The 22,795-nt window shown below is 37.3% G+C and overlaps 1 protein-coding gene across 1 annotated transcript in view; it reads right to left on the bottom strand.

Moving 5' to 3' along the window:
* The window catches only part of CCDC7 (coiled-coil domain containing 7), a 404,782-nt gene that overhangs the window by 83,218 nt on the left and 298,769 nt on the right, over window positions 1-22,795 (bottom strand). The window contains exon 33 of the mRNA XM_047741462.1: window positions 7,886-7,996. Coding sequence (XP_047597418.1) covers window positions 7,886-7,996 — 111 coding nt within the window. The remainder of the gene's footprint in view (window positions 1-7,885; window positions 7,997-22,795) is intronic.

The raw sequence follows: 22,795 nt of genomic DNA, 5'->3' as shown, positions 1-22,795 counted from the left end.
GCCAGCATTTGTTGTTTACTGTTTTGTTAATTTTTGCCATTCTAATTGCTGTGTGGTGTATCTCATGTGGTTTTGATTTTTATTTCCCTGCTGGCTAGAGATGTTGAAAATTTTCTCATGTGTCTGTTAGCTATTTGGATGTCTTCTTTGGAGAAGTGCCTGTTCATGTCTTCTGCCCATTTTTTTTTTTGACTTGCTTATTTGTTTATTGAGTGTTGAGTTTGAGAAGCTCTTTATAGATTTTGGATATCAGCCCTATATCTGTAATGTCATTTGCAAATATCTTCTCCCATTCTGTAATTTGCCTCTTAGTTTTGCTGTTTCCTTTGCTATGCAGAAGCTTTTTATCTTGATGAAGTCCCAGAAGTTAATTTTTGCTTTTGTTTCACTTGCCTTTGGAGACATGTCCTGAAAGAAGTTCCTGTGGCTGATATCAAAGAGGTTTCTGCCTAGGTTCTCTAGGATTTTGATGGACTCCTGTCTCATATTGAGGTCTGTCATCAATTTTGAGTTTATCTTTGTGTATGGTGTAAGGGAATAGTCCAGTTTCATTCTTCTATATGTAGCCGTCCAATTTTCCCAGCACCACTTATTAAAGAGCCTATCTTGTTTCCACTGGATATTTCTTCCTGATTTGACAAAGATTAGTTGACTATAGAGTTAAGGATTCATTTCTGGAGTCTCTATTCTATTCCATTGATCTATGTGTCTGTTTCTGTGCCAATACCATGATGTCTTGGTGATCTCAGCTTTGTAATATAGCTTGAAGTCAAGCAACATGATGCCCCCAGCTTTGTTTTTTCTCGTTCATCATTCCCTTAATGATTCAGGGTCTTTTCTGATTCTATAAAAATTTTAGAATTTTTTGTTCCTGCACTTTGAAAAATTCCAATGGTATCTTAATAGGGATGGCATTGAAAGTGTAAATTACTCTGGGCAGAATAGATATTTTAACGATGTTCATTCTTCCAATCCACAAGCATGGAATATTTTTCTATCTTTTTGTGTCTTCCTTAACTTCTTTTATAAGTGTTTTATAGTTTCTAGAGTATAGATCCTTTGCTTCTTGGTTAGGTTTATTCCAAGATATCTTGTGATTTTTGTTGTTATTGAGAATGGAATCAATTCCTTAATTTCTCTTTCGACAGTTGCATTGTTAGAGTATAGAAAAGCAACTAATTTCTGTGCATTGATTTTTTTATCCTGTCACATTGCTGAATTGCTGTATGAGTTCTACCAACTGGGGGGGGGGGATCTTTTGGGTTTTCCACATAAAGATCATGTCATCTGTGGAAGATTGAGAGGATGACTTCTTTGCTGATTTGGATGCCTTTTATTTCTTTTTGTTGTCTGATTAATGATGCTAAGACTTCTAGTACTATGTTGAACAATAGTGGCAAGAGTGGGCATCCCTGTCGTGTTTCTGATCTTAAAGGAAAAAACACTAAGCTTTTCCCCATTGAGAGTGATACTTGTTGTGGGCTTTTCATAAATATGATATTGAGGAATGTTCCCTCTATCCCTATATTCTGAAGAGTTTTAATCATAAATGAATGTTGTATTTTGTCAAGTGCTTTATCTATATAAATTGAGAGGATCATATGTTTCTTGTCTTTTCTTTAATTAATGTGTTTTATCACATTGATTGATTTGCAAATGTTGAATCACTCTTGCCTCCCAGGCATAAAACCCTGGTGAATAATCCTTTTAATGTACTGTTGGAACCTATTAGCCAGGATCTTGTTGAGTATTTTGACATCTATGTTTATCAGGGATATTAGTCTATTATTCTCCTTTTTGATGGGGTCTTTGCTTGGTTTTGCAATCAGGGTCATCCTGGCCTCCTAGCAAGAGTTTGGAAGTTATCTTTCTGTTTCTTTTTTTTTTTTTTTAAATATCTACTTCAGGAGAATAGATATTATTTCTTCTTTAAATGTTTGGTAGAATTCCACTGGATAGCCACCCGACCCTAGACTTGTGTTTTGGGGAGGTTTTTGATTACTGCTTAATTACTGGTTATTGGTCTATTTAGATTGTCTATTTTTTCCTGTTTCAGTCTTGGTAGTTTGTAAGTTTCCAGGAAGGCATCCATTTCTTCCATGTTGCTTAATTTGTTGGTATATGGTTGCTGATAATAATTTCTTTTTTTTTTTTTTTTTTTTTTTTTTTTAAAGATTTTATTTATTTATTTGACAGAGATCACAAGCAGGCAGAGAGGCAGGCAGAGAGACAGGAGGAAGCAGGCTCCCTGCTGAGCAGAGAGCCCGATGTGGGACTCGATCCCAGGACTCTGAGATCACGACCTGAGCCGAAGGCAGCGGCTTAACCCACTGAGCCACCCAGGCGCCCGCTGATAATAATTTCTAATAATTGTTTCTATTTACTTCATGTTAGTTGTGATTGCTCCCCTTTCATTCATGATTTTATTAATTTAGATCCTTTTTTTTTATTTTGGATAAGTTTTGCCAGTGATTTATTGATCTTAGTGATTCAAAGAATCACCTTCACTTTCATTGATCTGCTTTACTGTTTTTCTAGTTTCTATTTCATTGATCTCTGTTCTAGTCTTTATTAGTTCTCTTCTCCTGCTTGGTTTAGGTTTTATTTGCTATTTTTTTTATCTGGTTTGTGTAGGGTTAGCTTTTGCATTTGGGATTTTCTAATTTTTTGAGAAGCTTAGATGGTTATGTATTTCCCCCTTAGGACTGCCTTTGCACCATCACAATGGTTGAATCAATGTGTTCTTGTTCACATTGGTTTCAAAGATTTAAATTCTTCTTTAATTTCCTGATTTACCCATTCATTCTTTAGCAGGATACTCTTTGACTTCCAAGTGTTTGAATTCCTTTCAGTTTTCTTCTTGTGATTGAGTTCCAGTTTCAAGGCATTGTGGTCTGATAACATGCAGGGCATAATCTCAATCTTTTAGTATTGGCTGAGACCTGATTTATGACCCAGTATGTAGTCTATTTTGGAGAACATTCCATGTGTACTCGAGAGGAATGAGTATTCTGTTGTTTTAGGATAGAATGTTCTCTATGTATCTACAAAGTCCATTTGATCCAATGCATCATTCAAAGCTCTTGTTTCCTTGTTGATTTTCTGCTTAGATGATCTCTTCATTGCTGCGTATAGGGTGTTGAAGTCCCCTCGTATTTTTATATTATATTATCTACATGTTTCTTTAATTTGGTTATTAATTGGTTCATATAATTGGCTGCTCCCAAGTTAGGAGCATAAATATTTGTAATTGTTAGATCTTCTTGTTGGGTAGGCCCTTAAACTATGATATAGTGTCCCTCTTCATCCCTTACAACTGTCTTCGGTTTAAAAGCTAATATGTCTGATATAAGGATGACTACTCTAGCTTTCTTTTGTGGTCCATTAGCATGATAAATGATTCTCTATTCCCTCACTTTCAATCTGGAGATGTCTCTAGGTCTAAAATGGGTCTCCTGTAGACAGCATATGGATGGATATTGCTTTTTTTTTTTTAAAGATTTTATTTATTTATTTGACAGAGAGATCACAAGCAGGCAGAGAGGCAGGCAGAGAAAGAGGAAGCAGGCTCCCTGCTGAGCAGAGAGCCCAATACGGGGCTTGATCCCAGGACTCTTGAGATCATGACCTGAGCCAAAGGCAGCGGCTTAACCCACTGAGCCACCCAGGCGCCCCGGATATTGCTTTTTTATCTAATCTGATACCCCATGTCTTTAGACTGGAGCATTTAGCCCATTTACACTCAGAATAACTATTGAAAGATATGAATTTAGTGTCACTGCATTACCTGTAAAGTCCCTGTTTCTGTAAATTGTCTCTGTTTCTGTCTGGTTTACATTACTCTTGGGCTCTCTGTTTGCTTACAGGATCCCCTTAAATATATCTTGCAGAGCTGTCTTGGTGGGTACATATTCTTTCAGTTTCTGTCTGTCCTGGAAGTTCTTTATCTCTCCTTCCATTCTGAACAACAGCCTTGCTGGATAACGTATTCTTGGCTGCATGTTTTTCTCATTTAATACCCTGAATACAACATGCCAGCCCTTTCTGGCCTGCCTCCTTCTGTGGATAGGTCTAATGTAAGTCTAATGTTTCTACTTCTCTGGTTAGGAACTTCCCGTCTCAAACTGTTTTCAGGATTTTCTCTTTATCTCTAAAATTTGCAAGCTTCATTATTATATGTCAGGGTGTTGACCTATTTTTATTGATTTTTGGGAGGGGTCCTCTCTACCTCTTGAACACGAATGCCCCAATTAGGGAAGTTCTCAGATATGATTTGCTTAAATGCATGTACTTGCCCTTTCTCTCTCTTTCCCCTGAGCACCCCCCCCACCCAATTCTTATGTTGGTATGTTTTGTAGCATCACTGATTTTTTGAAGTCCCTCTTCATGGTCTATTAGTTGTTTTTCTCTCTTTTCTTCAGCTTCCTTCTTTTCCATCAACTTGTCTCCTATGTCATTTTACTCTCTCTTCTGCCTCATTTATCCTGACTGTTAGGGCATCCAATTTAGACTACATCTCAGAGCATTTTTAATTTCAGCCTGATTAGATTTCATTTCTGTACTAAGAGATTCTTTAGTGTCTTTTTTATTTTTTCAAGTCCAACTAGTAATTTTTTTTATTAACATATAATGTATTATTTGTTTCAGAGGTACAGGTCTGTGATTCATCAGTCTTAGATAATTCACGACACTCACCATAGCACACAATTTGCCCAATGCTCATCACTCGGCCACCCAATCCCTGTCTCCCAGCAACCCTCAGTTTGTTTCCTGAGATTAAGAGTCTCTTATGGTTTGTCTCCCTCTCTTGTTGTTTTGTCTTGTTTTAATTTTCTCTCCTTTCCCTATGATCCTCTGCCTTGTTTCTCAAAATCCTCATATCCATGAGACCATATAATTGTCCTTCTCTGATTGACTTATTTTGCTCAGCATAATACCCTGTAGTTCCATCCATGTGGTTGCAAATGACATTTTTTGATGGCTGCATTCTATTCCATTATATCTATCTATCTATCATCTATCTATCTATATATCTCACATCTTCTTTATCCATTCTAATTTTATAATTGTTATCCTGAGTTCTATTTCTGATGTTTTACTTATATCCATATCAATTAGATCTATGGAAGATAATATTACTTTTGGTTCTTTCTTTTGTTGTGAATTCTTCCTTCTGGTCATTCTACCCAGAGAAGAATGGATGAATAAGTGAGCAGAAATATCAACCACAACCCAAGCAAAATACACAGTAGACAAACTTGAAGAGGTCAGACACCAAAAAAAGAAAAGAAAAAAGGAGGGGGAGAGAATATAATCTCACAGGGTAGACAAAACAGGGTGATCCAGTTGATCATGGGTGTATTTTGGTCTATGTGTTAGAAGACACTAATCCCAAAATTGTCAAGAAAACAAAACTTATAGATGTACAAAAATTAAATTGAATAGAGTGAAAGGAAGCCAAAATGAAATATATATCTACAAAATGTAAATGTAAAAAATTAAAGTTAAAAAAAGACTTTAAAACAGAGTTGATAAAATCTGAAACTAGTGGAAATGGTAATTTAAACTGAAAGATAAGGGGCGCCTAGGTGGCTCAGCGGGTTAAGCCGCTGCCTTCAGCTCAGGTCGTGATCTCAGGGTCCTGGGATCGAGCCCCGCATCGGTCTCTCTACTCAGCGGAGAGCCTGCTTCCTCCTCTCTCTCTGCCTGCCTCTCTGCCTGCTTGTGATCTCTCTCTGTCAAATAAATAAATAAAAAATCTTTAAAAAAAATAAAAAAATAAACTGAAAGATAAATGACTTTTGAGGAAAAAAAACCCCTTTAATTCTATATACTATTTTCCACTAGTGCTGGAGTTTTACAGTCTTGTGAGATCTTGCTGTGTATCTGTTCTTTCAGCTGATCTTCTGGGGGTGGGGCCTATCTGCTGTTTCTCAAGTGTGTGCCTGGTTAGAATTACACAGTTCCTTGTGAGGGGGGCCAGGCTCAGTGTAGCTATTCCTGTGTGGCTTTTTTTTTTTTTAACCCCTGAAGGCTTTCTACACCTCTTAGAGGATCAAAATAAAAATGGCCATGGGCGCTTGGGTGGCTCAGTGGGTTAAGCCGCTGCCTTCGGCTCAGGTCATGATCTCAGGGTCCTGGGATCGAGTCCCACATCGGGCTCTCTGCTCGGCAAGAAGCCTGCTTCCCTCTCTCTCTCTCTCTGCCTGCCTCTCCATCTACTTGTGATCTCTCTCTGTCAAATAAATAAATAAAATCTTTAAAAAAAAAAAAATGGCCCCACCCTGACCTCCAGCCTCAAAGCTATAAGATTGTGGTCCCTTCTCTTCAGTGAACCTCAGGGACAAGCAGTCTTCACTTTTGTGTGTGCCAAACTCTGCAGATCCCTGTAGTGTGTGTCCACAGTGATCCTCTGGGAGAAGTTGGAGGGTCTTGCATTACTGTACTTTGTAAGTCCCTGGCCATGAGAGTGTTGCCAGATCCTGTGCAAACCTGTTTGGCCCCTTCTGGGGGGAAGGCAGAGAATCACAGGATACTTTCCTCTACAAGGAGCTGTTGCCTGGTCATGTGTGCACCTGTTCTGCCCCTCCCAAGGGATGTAGGAGGGTCCCTGAATTCTAGTTCTCTGCAGGTTCCCTCAAAGGACAGCAGTCACACAGATCAGGTGCCAGCTAGTGGTTTATGGCAAACTGAGCAAAGAGCCCCTCTGTGGGTTCACTGACCGTAACCAGTTTCCCCAGTCCACTGCTTGGGAACTGTATCAGCTCAGTTACCCCTGCTTATTCTGTGACTCTACGGATCCTGAGACCACACTGCCCTACCTAGAATTCTGCCCATTTCATCCTCTGAGCACCTTTCAGGCAGGGATATCTCTCACTCGAGATTTTTTTTTTAAAAGATTTTATTTATTTATGACAGAGAGAGATCATAAGTAGGCAGAGAGGCAGGCAGAGAGAGGAGGAAGCAGACTCCCCGCTGAGCAGAGAGCCCGATGTGGGGCTCGATCCCAGGACCCTGAGATCATGACCTGAGCCGAAGGCAGCGGCTTAATCCACTGAGCCACCCAGGCGCCCCTCACTCGAGATTTCTAAGGGCTCTAGTTTTGCCCTCCAGGGCAATATCACTTTCTGGTAGCTGGCTGATAAGGCTCTCTCTCTCCTCATTGCTTATCTTCTAGTATCTCCCCTCGGATTCACTACTCTGCACCTCCTACCTTGCAAAAAATGGTTGCTTTTCTAGTTGCAGAGTTCCAGATATTCTTTTCTTACATCTCAGATTGAATTCTTGGGTGTTGAGAATGATCTGATAGTTATCTAGTTAAAATCAAGTTACTAGATGAAACAAGGTCCCCTATGCTTCCACTATCTTGCCTCCTCCCTTAAAATGAAATCTTTTAAAAAATTAAAAAATAAAATTCCTAGAAAAGTGTTTCCTAAACAAGTATTTCATTTCCCAGAAACATTATTCCAAGATGATGAAAAAGATAGGTTTTCTTGGTCAATAAACTTAAGACATATAGTATAACAATTAAGAATATTAAGGACTGTGAGAAGCAATGAGTACTGAAAATAGCATTATAGCATTTACTAGTTCTGTAGAATCCTAATTTTGGCAGATAATGTTCTAAAATATGCAACCTAAAGAAAAATTTAACAATAAAACCATAAATAAAGTTGATCATATTTGGGGTACCTGGCTGGCTGAGTCAGTAGGGCATGCAACTCTTGATCTCAGAAGCATGAGTTCAAGCCCCACAGTGTGTGTAGAGATTATACAAAAAGAATAAATAATTTCTTAAAAGGCTGATCACATTTCAGATGATTTTTAAATCATCAAGTGTTTTATGACTACTATTTTAAAATACGTTTTCAAGTATTATACCTACCACTCAATCTTTGAGATTGGTAAACTCCCCTTGTTTGATGTTGATCCTTGTATCCTGAAGTGAGTTCTAGATTTTCAAGTGTAAAACCTGAGGGTTCATCCATATCCTGATCTACCAAGATGAAAATGAAAAAGAACCTTTTAGTAAATTTAATACAGAAACACTTGAAATCTACCTATTGTGGCCTATTTCCTAGAAGAGTATAATATTTGAAGCTTGGGAAAACATTTTATATATTTGATATATATATGTGTGTGTGTATATATATATCATATATAACATATATATCATATATAACATATATGTATATATATACATATATATATCAAGTAAAGAGAGAAAAAATACTAGAAGTTTCACTTGACAAATTTCAATATCTATTCCTCCTAGACATTTACTTTTTATTATAGAATATGTTTCTAGCTCCATCCAACACCTAACATCTTGATTATAATGAAGCACCAATAGACAGTCCTTTTAAAATTGTGAACAAAATTTAAAAAGTGACTAATTACCATTTAATAATTATGAAGGTCTGGTAAAGTTAGTAATATTTAAAACATAAATTTAAAAAATTTCAGCTAACATACATATAGGTTTGTCAGAATAGATTTGTCATGTAGATTTTTTATTATAAAACATTAAATTTTAAAAAATGAAAAAACATACCTGGGTCAAAGGGACTACACATTTCCAATGTCACTGATATCTATTAGTATATTTTTATTATAATTTATACATATTTTAGTATGTATTTAGTATTTTAGTATGTATGTATAATTTATACATACATTTTAGCTTTCCTAAAAATTTTAGTCATTATGCCTATTTACCTGTAACATTGACAGCTGTTTTCTCACACTATCCCAATTGATATTATATACTTTAGGTACTTGGTATTTTATAAATTATTTTAATGGAATTTATTTCATTATTAGTATAAATGTACATGATTAACAAGTAAAAAATATATGCCATTTTTTCTGTTGAAGGAAAATTTTTTTCTAACTTAATATATTTTTATTAAAAAATAATCTAAATATGAACATTAAATATTTTTATAGACAGACTTATATGTATTACATATAAGGATAAAACCTGTTGACAGTCACATGTCTTTTATAAAATTGTCATTTCTTTTTAATTTTGCTTTTCATAATTCTGTGTACAGAAATTTTAAATAATTATTTAGTTAATTTTTAATGATTTTTCCCTTATTTTTGTGGCTATAAAGTCATACTTAGGGTAGTTATCCTTAAAACAAGATTGATTTATGTTGGACTTCTGGGAAGATGGCAGAGTAGGAGGATCCTAAACTCATTCCATCCAAGGATGTACCTACATAACAGCCATATCAGTATAACCAACACAAAAAAATGATTTCAGGCTGGCAGAAAAGCCTTTCCACATTAATCATGGAGAGGAGGGTGCCCAGTCATAATGAATCTCCCATACTTTTGTGAGTTTTGCTTCAGGGAGCTCTTCCAGGTTCTCACAGAGAATACTGAAGAAAATCCACTCCTGTTTTCCCAAAAGAGGAGAAGAAAAATAACCATTTTGAGATATACCAGACCAGTCTGTTCCTTAAAAGGCCTGCCCTCAAGACAACCTATTTTACCAGAGCCAAACCAGCTGGAGTTTTATTAGAGCCTAACCAAATTGGGTAATGGGAAATACAGAACTCTAATATCTCTGGCCTTCCACCTAAGCGGATGGAAATATCCAACTCCAGGCCACCCTAGACATCTAGTGCCAGAGAAGTGGGGGGGCATATGAGAAACACTGGTAAAGGTGACAGCACAGGGACATAGGCTCACAAATAGAGTTAGATGTACTAATAAAACTATCAAACTCTTCCCTCTCCCTTACACCTTACTATCACATCATTAAAGACCTATTCACTAGGATTCCTCTTCCCAGTATATCATGTCTGACTTACAACAAAAATTACAAGGCACAGTAAAAGATTTAAAAAAATAGTTTAAAGAGACAAAATGCATCAGAACCAGACTTAGAGATGGCAGGGATGTTGGAATTATCAGACTAGGAATTTAAAACAACTATGACTTTTTAAATAATTTTTTTATTTTTTTATTAACGTATAATGTATTATTAGCCCCAGGTGTACAGGTCTGTGAATAGCAAGGTTTACACACTTCACAGCACTCACCATAGCACATACCTTCCCCAATGTCCATAACCCAACCACTCTCTCCCTACCTCCCTCCCCAACCCCCGCCCCGGCAACCCTCAGTTTGTTTTGTGACATTAAGAGTCTCTTATGGTTTGTCTCCCTCCTGATCCCATCTTGTAAAACAACTATGATTAATATACAAAGGACTCTAATAGAAAAAGTAGAGAACATGCAAGAAAAGATGGGCAATGTAAGAAAAAGATGTAAATTCTAAGAATAAAAATTAAATATTAAAAAGCAATGTCTGTTAGATAGCATTATAGGAGGTTCCAGAACTTGTCCATTCATAGAAACAATGATTTGACAACCATCCATAAATAAATACCTTCTGAAATCTAGGTGAGAAATTACAGCACCTGGATAGAGCACAGAAATAAGAAAAGACACACTAAAAAGGGGAAGCCAGATAGTTTCACTTAACCCATGTCACCCTTTCCCCAAGCCTATGCAGTACTATGTCAAGAGAGGTTCCCCTTTATTCAAGAGCTCTGCTGGGGGAATAAAAAATGAAGTGAGTGTTTACATCACTACAGCCCCGGGCATCAGACCTGTTAAAGTGAGACCTGGTACCAGGCTGTCCCCTTTGGATCCAGGCTCCAGGCCCACCTCCAAAGATCCCAGTACCAGGCCAACCTCAGCATATTCAAGCTCTAGGTCTGCCTTTGCAGGCCTGGACTCCAGGTTCACCCAAGTGTTCCTTGGTACCAAGATGGTCTCCACTGACACAGGCTCTAAGCAGGCACTATTAATCTAGTCTCAAAGACTGCACTATTGGAAGTTGGTAACAAACTGGTATCCATAGACCCAGACTCTGGGTCTGCTTCCATGGACCTAAGCATTGGGATCCAGGACCACCCCTGTGACTTAGGTGAAAAACCAAGTGCAGTGGACCCTGGTGCCAAAGCAGCCTCTATGGACTATATCCAGATCTATCCCACACCAAGACAGTATCTGCAGACCCACATTCCAGATTGCCCCAATGGATCCAGGCTCCAGGACTTCCTCTGCAGACCCAAGCACTAGACAGACCCATGGACCCAGGCTCCAGTGTCCCTGGTGCCAAATTGGCTCCTGAAAATGCATGCTACTGATCCACCCTTTTGTACCTAGTCCTGAAACTCACTCCACAGACACCAGCTTTAGGTCTGACCTATAGACCCTGGTGCCAAGCCAGCCTTTGTAGACTCGGACTCCAGGCCCATCCTAAGAACCCACGCTCAAGGACAGCCTCCATGGAACAAGACTCCAGGCTAGTACCCATAGACTCATTCTCCACGCTCATTCCTGTGGACTCCAGACTCTATATTAGCTACCATGGAACTAGTTTCCAGCCTAGCACACATGTACCAAATTCCAGGCCTGCCCAAATATAATTCAGAGCCAGGCTAGACCCCATGGACCTAGGATCAAGTCTCTTCCTTCACAGACCTAGGATACAGCCTTGTTCCTGGGGACCCAGGTGACAGGCCTACATCAGTGGACCCAAGCAACAGGCTGACCTCCATGGACACAGACACCAGGTTCCCAAAGAACTTAGCAGCCAGCCATTCAGAATCTCTGGCCAGGGTGACTGGTGAAGAACTTTCCTAATGAAGCCAGGATGTAAAGGTGGTAAGAGGTGACTACTTCAAATTCACAGGAATCAATTCAAGGTTATAAGAATCATGAAGAATCAAGGAAACATGATACCACCAAAGGAAAAAAAACAAAGTACCAGTAAACAAAACAAAGGAAATGGAGCTTTACAAACTACATGACAAAATATCAAAATAATCATTTCAAAGAAGCTCAATGAACTATAAAAGAAAATAAATAGACAACTAAATAAAATCAGGAGAACAATACATAGACAAAATAAGAAATCAACAAGAGATAGAAATCATATAAAAGTATCAAACAGAACTTCTGGAGCTAAAGAACACAATGACTATACTGAAAAATACATTAGAGAGCTTCAATAGCAGACCTAATTAAGCAGAAGAAAAAAATCAGGGAGCTCAAAAACAGGTGATTTGAAATTATCCAAACTATACAATGGAAAAAAAGTTGAAAAAGAGTGAAGAAAATCTATAGTACTTAAATAACATCAATTATACAAATAGAAGAAGACAAAGAGGAGAGGAAAGAACATTTAAAGAAATAATGGCTAAAAACTTCCCAAATCTGGAAAGGGAAATGGATATCCAAATTTCTAGCTCCCCAAAGGTTCCAAATAAATCGAACCTAAAAAGGTCTATATTAAGACATTAAAATTAAATAGACAAAAATAAAAAGACAAAGAATTTTGAATATAGCATAAAAGTACATATAAGGGAAATCCTATAAGACTATCAGTGGATTTCAAGAGAGAAGCAAATCATAAAACAGACTCTTAACTATAGAGAACAACTGAGGATTGCTGGAGGGGTGGTGGGTGGAGAGATGGTTTAAATGGGTGATAAGTATTATGGAGGGCACTGCTTGTGATGAAAACTGGGTGTTGTAGGTAACTGATGAATCACTACATTTTACACCCCACATTAATATTACACTGTATGTTAACTAATTGGAATTTAAATACAAACCTGAAATTAAAAAAACAAAAACAAAACAAAAAAAAAAAAAAAACAAGGGTATCAGTGAATTTCTAACCAGAAATATTGCACTCTAGGACAGAATGAGGTGATATAGTCAAAGTACTGAAAGAAAAGAAAAACTACCCATCAAATATATTATACCTCGTAAAACTGTTCTTTAAAACTGAGGGGAGATGAACTTTCTCAGACAAACAAAAATTGAGGAATTTTTTTGTCACCTCTAGACCTGTCTTAGAAGAAGTAATAAATAGGGGTTTTCAAGTGAAATGAAAGGATGGTAAATATCAATGTCAAAGCATATGAAAGTATATACCTCACAGATAAATATATACACAAATAAAATATGTAATACTGTAAGGATAAGCCATAAATCAATTTTATTTCTAGCATAAAAATTAAAACTTTGACAAAAGTATTAATAACTATAACCATAAAAATTGGTTAAAGGATGTACAATACAAAAAGAAGTTAATTCTCACTTCAATAATGTAAAGTTGGACTAGGAGTAAAAGTGCAGTTAAAGTTGTTATTGGATCAAAATAGACTATTATAACCATAAAAAGTTTTATGCAGGCTTATTGCTAAAAGTGAAGGTGTACTAGCTTGAATCTTAGTGGTACCCCCACATTACCATGAGTTTTACCTCTAGAAACCCAACCAAGTTCTCAGGGTGAAGATCAAAGGAAAATTCCCACACAATTCCAACAAGAGGACCAGAAAGTAGCTACTTTTAAACATGTTCTCTTAAACAAATTTTGCCCTCAAAGAAAACTATTCAACCGTAGCTTAACCAACGTGATTTACTAGAACCTAATAAACTTTCAACATGGGGTAAGCAGATACACAATTTCAGCCCCTTCTAACCTTTCTGTCTTCCCAAATGGATGAGAGAGACATGACAAACACTTAGGAAGGGATCAAGAAGCACAGACTTTCTAAAAGGCCAACCCCTATTCAGATGCTTATAGAATTGTTTCCCCTGTCCTGACCATCACAATATTAGGGCTTCTATATAATAATAGTAAATTATACCTAAAAGAAAATCAAGCTCAGACCCCAAGAATGAGTCTAAAAGGAAACCCAAAGGTATCAGTGGAGACAAAAAAAAAAAAAAAAAAAAAGCACAATATAGGAAATGTTAGCAGCTGACACCTTCAGCTACAGCAAACAACAAAGCCTTACTTTTAGCAAGATAAACATGAAGCTTCATACCAAAGTCTTATATACCTCACTTCCCTTTGCCCAATACATCACGTCTACATTTCGACAGTGACAACAAAAATGCAAGGAATGCTAAAAGTAAGAAGTCTGAAGAGATAGAGATTAAGTATAAGCCGACTCAGGTATGAGAAAGATTTAGGAATAACCATACTGAGTATTTAAAACAGTTATGATTAATATGCTAAGGGCTCTCATGGGAAAAATAGACAACATGTAAGCATGGATGGGTAACAGAAGCAGATATCTGGAATATCTTAACTTGTTGGCATATAACTGTTGATAATAATTTCTGATTATTATTTCTATTTCCTTGGTATTAGTCATGATCTCTCCCTTTTCATTCACAATTTTATCAATTTGGGTCCTTTCTCTTTTGGATTAGTTTGGCGAATGGTTTATCGATCTTATTGATTCTTCAAAAAAAAACAACAACAGCTTCTAGCTTCATTGATGTGTTCTACTGTATGTCTAGTTTCTGTCTCATTGGGTCACAAAGAAAAAAACTGAAATGTTAGAAATCAAAAACATTGCAACAGAAATTAAGGATGCCTTTGATGTGCTTACCAGTAGACTGGACATAGTCAAGGAAAAAAAATCAATGAAGGTGAAGATATGTCATTAACCACTTTCCAAACTGACAAGGAAAGAAAAATAAATGGGGAAAAAAAAAACAGAATATCTAAGATCTTTAGGAAAATTTCAAAAGTTATAACATACATAAATGGGAATATCAGGAGAAAAAATTGAACAAAAGACATATTTGGAGTAATAATGGTGGAGAGTTTTCCAAAATTAGTGACAGCAAAAAACCACAGATCATAGAACTTCAGAGAATACCAAAAACGATAAATACCAAAAACCCTATATTTAACTATATTACATTCAAAGTAGAAAATGAAAGGCATAGAGAAAATCTTAAAAACTCCAAAGGAAAACAAAAATACCTTACCTGTACAGGAACAAGGATAAAAATTACACCATACTTCTCATCAAAGCATGAAAACAACAAGAAAATGAAGAAAAACATTTAAAGTGTTAAAGGAAAAACATCTACCAATTTAGAATTCTGTATCCAGAAAAGTCATCCCTCAAAATTGGCAGAGACACAATAACTTTCTTATATTAAAAACAAACTGAGGAGAGGGGCGCCTGGGTGGCTCAGTTGGTTAAGTGGCTGCCTTCAGCTCAGGTCATGATCCCAGGGTCCTGGGATCAAGTCCCAGATCGGGCTCCCTGCTCAGCAGAAAGCCTGCTTCCCCCTCTCCTTCTGCCTGCTGCTCTGCCTACTTGTGCTATCTCTCTGTCAAATAAAGAAATAAAATCTTAAACAAAAACAAAAACAAAAACAAAAAACAAACTGAGGATATTTGTTGCCAGAAAAACTCCATTTCAAGAAAATATTAAAAGAAGTTCTTCAGAGAGAAGGAATGCAATACAGATCAGAAATCCAGCTCTAGTCTTGATTATTTCCCTTCTTGTGTGTAGGGCTGGCTTAATTTGTTGTTGATTCTCCAGTTCTTTAAGGTGTAAAGAGAGCTAGTGTAATCTGGATTTTTCAATTTTTTTGAGGGAGGCTTGGATGGCAATGTATTTCTCACTTAGGACTGCCTTTGCTGTATCCCATAGGTTTTAGACCAAAGTGTCTTCATTCTCATTGGTTTCCATGAATTGTTTAAGTTCTTTTTTGATTTCCTGGTTGATCCAACCATTCTTAAGCAACATGGTCTTTACCTTTCAAGTGTTTGAATTCCTTCCGAACTTTTCTTATGGTCGAGTTCCAGTTTCAAAGCATTGTGGTCTGAGAATATGCAGGGAATAATCTCAATCTTTTGGTATCAGTTGAGCCCCTATTTGTGACCCAATGAGACAGAAACTAGACATACAGTAGAACACATCAATGAAACTAGAAGCTGTTGTTGTTTTTTTTTTTTGAAGAATCAATAAGATCGATAAACCATTCGCCAAACTAATCCAAAAGAGAAAGGACCCAAATTGATAAAATTGTGAATGAAAAGGGAGAGATCATGACTAATACCAAGGAAATAGAAATAATAATCAGAAATTATTACCAACAGTTATATGCCAACAAGTTAAGCAACCTAGATGAAATGGATGCATTCTTGGAAACTTATAAACTTCCAAAACTTTATCAGGAAGAAATTGACAACCTAAATAGACCAATATCTAGTAATGAGATTGAAGCAGTGATCAAAAACCTCCCCAAAAAACCAAGAGTCCAGGACCTGACGGATTCCCTGGAGAATTCTACCAAACAGTCAAAAAAGAAACAATGCCTATTTTCCTGAAACTGTTTCAAAAAATAGGAACAGAAGGAAAACCTCCAGACTCTTTTTATGAAGCCAGCATTACCCTGATCCCCAAACCATGCAAAGACCCAACCAAAAAGGAGAATTTCACACCAATATCCCTGACAAATGTGGATGCTAAGATTCTCAACAAGATCCTAGCTAATACGATCCAACAGTACATTAAAAAGATTATCCACCATGACCAGGTGGGATTTATGCATGGGATGCAAACATGGTTCAACATTTGCAAATCAATCAATGTGATAGAACAAATCAATAAGAGAAGAGAAAAGGACTACATGGTCCTCTCAGAAGAGGCATTTGACAAAATCCAGCATCCATTCCTGATTAAAACGATTCAAAGTATAAGGATAGAGGGGACATTCCTCAACTTCATAAAATCTATCCATGAAAAACCCATAGCAAATATCATCCTCAATGGGGAAAAGCTGACAGTCTTCTCTTTGAGATCAGGAACATGACAAGGGTGCCCACTCTCACCACTGTTGTTCAGCATAGTACTAGAAGTCCTAGTAACAGCAATCAGACAACAAAAAAAGAAATAAAAGGTATTCAAATTGGCAAAGAAGAAGTCAAACTCTCTCTCTTCACAGATGACATGATACTTTATATGGAAAATCCAAAAGACTCCACCCCCCAGCTACTAGAACTCATATAGCAATTCAGTAATGTGGCAGGATACAAAATCAGTGTACAGAAATCAGTTGCTTTCTTATAAACTAACAATGAAAATACAGAAAGGGAAATTAGAGAATCGATTCCATTTACTATAGCACCAAGAACCATAAGATACCTGGGAATAAACCTAACCAAAGAGGGAAAGGATATGTACTCCCAGGAACTACAGAACACTCATGAAAGAAATTGAAGAAGACACCAGAAGATGGAAAAGCATTCCATGCTCATGGATCGAAAGATTAAACATTGTTAAAATGTCTATACTGCCTAGAGCAATCTATACTTTTAATGCCATCCTGATCAAAATTCCACCGGCATTTTTCAAAGAGCCGGAACAATCATAAAATTTGTATGGAATCAGAAGAGACCCTGAATTTCTAAGGAAATGTTGAAAAAGAAAAACAAAACTGGGGGCATCACATTGCCTGATTTCAAGCTTTACTACAAAGCTGTGATCACCAAGACAGCATTGTACTGGCACAAACACAGACATATAGGCCAGTGGAACAGAGTAGAGAGCAACTCTATGGTCAAATAATCTTCAACAAAGCAGGAAAAAATATACAATGGAAAAAAGACTGTCTCTTCAATAAATGGTGCTGGGGAAATTGGACAGCTATGTGTAGAAGTATGAGACTTGACCATTCTCTTACACCATACACAAAAATAAATTCGAAATGGATAAAATATCTGAATTTGAGGCAGGAATCTATCAATATCCTAGAGGAGAACATAGGTGGTAACCTCTTCAACATCACCCACAGCAACTTCTTTCAAGACATGTCTCCAAAGGCAAAGGAAACAAAAGTGAAAATGACCTTTTGGGACTTCATCAAGAGAAAAAGCTTCTGCATAGCAAAGGAAACAGCCAACAAAACAAAGAGGCAACCCACAGAATGGGGGAAGATATTCGCAAATGGTGCCACAGACAAAGGGCTGATATCCAAGATCTATAAAGAACACCTCAAACTCAACACACACGAGACAGATATGTCAAAAAATGGGCAGAAGACATGAACAGACACTTCTCCAATGAAGACATACAAAGGGCTAACAGACACATGAAAAAATGTTCATTATTATTAGCCATCAGGGAGATTCAAATCAAAACCACATTGAGATACCACATTATACCAGTTAGGATGACCAAAATTAACAAGGCAGTAAACAACGTGTGTTGGAGAAAATGTGGAGAAATTTGGTGGGAATTGGTGGGAATTCAAACTGTTGCAGCCATTTTAGTAAACAGTGTGGAGATTCCTTAAGAAATTAAAAAACGAGCTTCCCTATGACCTTGCAATTGTACTACTAGGTATTTACCCCAAAGATATAGATGTAGTGAAAAGAAGGGCCATCTGTCCCCAATGTTAGCAGCAATGGCCACAGTCACCAAACTCTGGAAAGAGCCAACATGCCCTTCAATGGACAAATGGATAAAGAAGATATGGTCCATGTGTACAAAGGAATATTATGCCTCCATTAGAAAGGATGAATACCCAACTTTTGTATCAACATGGACAGGACTGGAGGAGATTATGCTGAGTGACATAATTCAAGCTGAGAGAGTCAATTATCATATGGTTTCACTTACTTGTGGAGCATAAGAAATAACATTGAGGACACTGGGAGTTGGAGAAGAGAAGTGAGTTGGGAGAAATTGGAGGGGGAGACAAACCATGAGAGACTGTGGACTCTGAGAAACAAACTGAGGGTTTTGAAGGGGAGGGATATGGGGGGTTGGGTGAGCCTTGTGATGGGTATTATGGAGGGCACATATTGCATGGAGCACTGGTTGTGGTGCATAAACAATGAATTCAGGAACACTGAAAAGAAATAAAATAAAATGGGAAAGAAAAAGAAATCCAGTTCTATATAAAGGGAGGAATGGCATTAGAGAGGAATAAACAAAGGCAAAAAAATAAAATACTTTATTTTTCTTACTCTTAATTGATAAAAATTTGTTCAAAATAATAATAGAAACAATGTATTCACTGATTATAGTTTTCAGGTAAGTGAAATGAATGACAGCAATGTTACAAGGGAGAAAAAGAAGGAATTGTGAATACACTGTTATCAGATACCTGCACTACAGATGAAATGGTATAATGTTATTTGGAAGTGGATAGATTAGCTTGTAAATGTATATTGCAAACTTAGGACAGCCACTAAATTTTGCTAAAGAAATAAAATTGACATGTTAAGAAAGGAGAGGATACAGAATCATATTAAATATATATTTAAAGCCAGAGAAGGCAGGAAGATTGACAGATGAAAAAAAATACTAGGAATTAAAAAGAAAATAGTTACAAATACTCTCGGAATATTAAAACAAATGTATCAATAGTCATTTTAAATGTGAAAGTCAAAGCACAGAAATTAAAAGACAGGCTGTCACAATCAATAAAAAGCCTAACCCAACTATCTGTTGTCTATAAGAAACTCACTTTAAAGATAAAATAGACTAATATTAAGGGGATAAAGAAAGACATCTCATTCTAACAGTAATCAAGGCAAAGCTGGATAAGCTATATTGATTTGAGACAAAGCAGACTTCAGATCAAGGAAAATTATCAGAGATAAATAGAACATTAATAAAGGGGTCAATATCCCAAAAAGCCATAATATTCCTTAAGTAGTATGAATCTAACAAAAGAGCAACAAAATACACATGGCAAAACCTGATAGAACTGCAAGGAGAAGCAGAGAAATTTATTATTGTACTTGTAGCCGTCACACCATCTATCAGTAATTGACATATCTAGCAGGCTGAAAATCCATAAGGAAATAGTTGAACTCATATGCACCATCAATTAACTAAATCTAACTGACATTTATAAATTGGTTCATCTCTTCTCAAGCTCATACAGAATATTCACCAAGATATGTCACATTCTGGGGCTTAAAATATCCCCAACAAATCTAAAAGAAGAGAAATCATATATTTTGATTTTGATTCTTTTACATTTGTAAAATATATCTTTTTTTTTAATTCTTTTCAGTGTTCCAGAATTCACTGTTTATGCACCACACCCAGTGCTCCATGCAATATGTGCCCTCCATAATACCCACTACCAGGCTCACCCAACCTCCCACCCCACTCCAAAACCCTCATTTTGTTTCTGAGTCCACAGTCTCTCATGGTTAGTCTCCTCCTCCAATTTCCCCCAACTCACTTAATATATCTTATGGATAAAGAGGATTAAGAGTTCCCTTATGGTCATGAGCACTGATCAATGTATAGGACTAACTGTTGAATCATTATAATGTACAGGAGAAACTAAAATAACACTGCATGTTTTTTACTTCATTAATCATATGAAGTATGCTTTCAGACTACAGTGGATTTAAACTGTATTATTATAATGTCAGGACTAGACGAACACATCACAAGAAAGGAGAACTACAAACCAATATCTTTCATGAATCAGACACAGAAGTCCTCAACAAAATATTAGTAATTTGAATGCAACAATGTATAAAAGTAATTATACACCATGACCATGTGGAATTTATTCTAGATATTTCATATACTGGTTCAAAATTAAAAATCAATTAATGAAGGTTTTGGGAGATGACAGCATAGTAGGAGGGCCCTAGGCTTCTTTAATTCCACAGACACAAATAGATAACCATGAAATTATCATAAACACTCCAGAAATCTTCCTGAACACTGACAGAACAATCTCCACAACTAAAGGGAGAGAATGAGCCCACATCAAAGCAGGTAGGAAGTATAAAGTCATGGTTTAGGGGAGAAGTGGATCACAGGAGCTGCAAAGGGGAGGAGACAGTGGTCTTGGAGAATGGTAAGAGAGAGGAGCACAGGGGAACATATACGAGAACATTTCCATAAAGCCATTGACTTGGAAAACAAGAGGTGCCGAATTTTTTTTTTAAGATTTTGTTTATTTGACAGAGAGAGAGAGAGAGAGTAGAAGTAGTGGGAGTAGGAGAGGGAGAGGGAAAAGCAGACTTTCTCCTTGGCAGGGAGCAAGATGCAGGAAGCCCGATACAGGGCCCAATCGATGACCCTGGGATCATGACCTGAGCTGAAGGCGATGCTTAAATGACTGAGCCACCCCAGTGCCCCAAGAGGGGCTGAATTTTGTCAGTTCTTGCAACCAGTGGGGCTTAAAGCATGGAGTTATAAAGGTCAGCTGGCTTGACTGGGATAATACTCAGTACTCCACAGAGGGCACTGTGCTGCTCCCAGATAAAAGGCAGGCAAAAAACCCAGAGGTAGACAGCTTGGAAATACTGATCTGAAAAACAAATGAGTCACACAGAGGGGAGATTCTTTGTTCTTCTTGGAGTGCTTCCCTGAGAGTCAGCATTCATGTAGACACTACTCCAGGGACAAAGGAGCCTACACCTCAAAATAATAACAGAGCCACCTACAGGAAGCTGTGCAACACCAACACCAGCTGTTTGATTACTCACACAAGCTGCTGTGCTCCCTGCACTGTTGTGGGACTGTCCTACTTAGTCAAGCTAGCATCAGTCCCAGTGAGGATGGAATTCCCTCAGAGGACCAGCACAAAACCCTGCCCACATCAGGTCTATCAGATCAAGCATGCTGAGTTAAAACTCACCACATTCAGGCCAAGGACAAAACACAGCCCACAGTAGGCAGGAAGTATTGACCTGAAAGAGCAGCCAAAACACGATAGCAGAATGCACACAGCATACACCAGAGACACTCTCTGAGTGCCAGACAATGGACAACATATGACCTCTTCTTCATAGAGCCATAGTTCTCAGAAGCAGGAGATATAACTGGCTTTTCTAACACAGAGAAGACTGCAGAGACTTAAAATTCCGAGATGCAGGAATTCATCTGAAATGGAAGAACAAGATAAGGCCATGGCCAGAGAGCAGAGTGAAACAGATATAAGTAACATGCCTAATGAAGAATTTAAAGCAACAATCATGAGGATAATCACTGGGCTTGAGAAAAGAAGAGAAGACATCAGTGAAATCCTTATCACAGAGATGAAATCCTTTAAAAAAAGAATCAGTGAAAGATGAAGAATGCAATTAACCAGATTGGAAACAGGCTTGAGGCCATGAACAACAGGCTGGAAGAAGCAGAGGAATGAATTATAGACAACAGAAGACAAAATAATTGAAAATATTTAAGCTGAACAAAAGAGAAAAAGAAGACTTATGAAGCACAAGAAAAGCCTCAGGAAACTCAGTACTCTATAAAATGTAAAAACAGTCATACTGTAAGAATTTCAGAAGGAGAAAAGAGAGCAAAGAGGGCAGTAAATTTATTTGAGGAAATCATAGTTGAAAACTACCCTAATCTGGGAAGGAAACAGACATGCAGATCCAGGAGGCACAGAGAACTCCCATAAAAATCAACAAAAGCAGGTCAATACTAATACATATTGTAATTAAATTTGCAAAACATAATGATAAAGAAAAAAAATCCTAAAAATAGCAAGACAAAAGAATTCCCTAACTTGCAAGGGAAGCCCCAGAAGGCTAGCAGCAGATCTCCCCATAGAAACCTGACAGGCAGGGCACCTGGGTGGCTCAGTGGGTTAAAGCCTCTGCCTTTGGCTCAGGTCATGATCTCAGGGTCCTGGGATTGAGCCCCACATCAGGCTCTCTGCTCACCGGGGAGCCTGCTTCCTCCTCTCTCTCTGCCTACTGTGATCTCTGTCTGTCAAATAAATAAATAAAATCTTAAAAAAAAAAAAGAAACCTGACAAGTGAGAAGGGAATGGAATGATATACTCAACGTGCTGAATGGGAAAAATCTACAACTAAGAATACTCTATCCCGCAAGGCTACCATTCAGAATAGCAGGGGAGATAAAGACTTTCCTCAACAAACAAAAACTAAAAGAGTTCATTACCACCACACTAGCTTATTAATATTAAATTATTAAATAATATTAAAG

This window comes from Lutra lutra, chromosome 8 (genome assembly GCF_902655055.1).
Source record: "Lutra lutra chromosome 8, mLutLut1.2, whole genome shotgun sequence".
NCBI classification, from domain to species: Eukaryota; Metazoa; Chordata; class Mammalia; order Carnivora; family Mustelidae; genus Lutra; species Lutra lutra.
The sequence above is the reverse complement of the archived record's forward strand: the minus strand, read 5'-3'. Positions and strand labels throughout refer to the sequence as shown.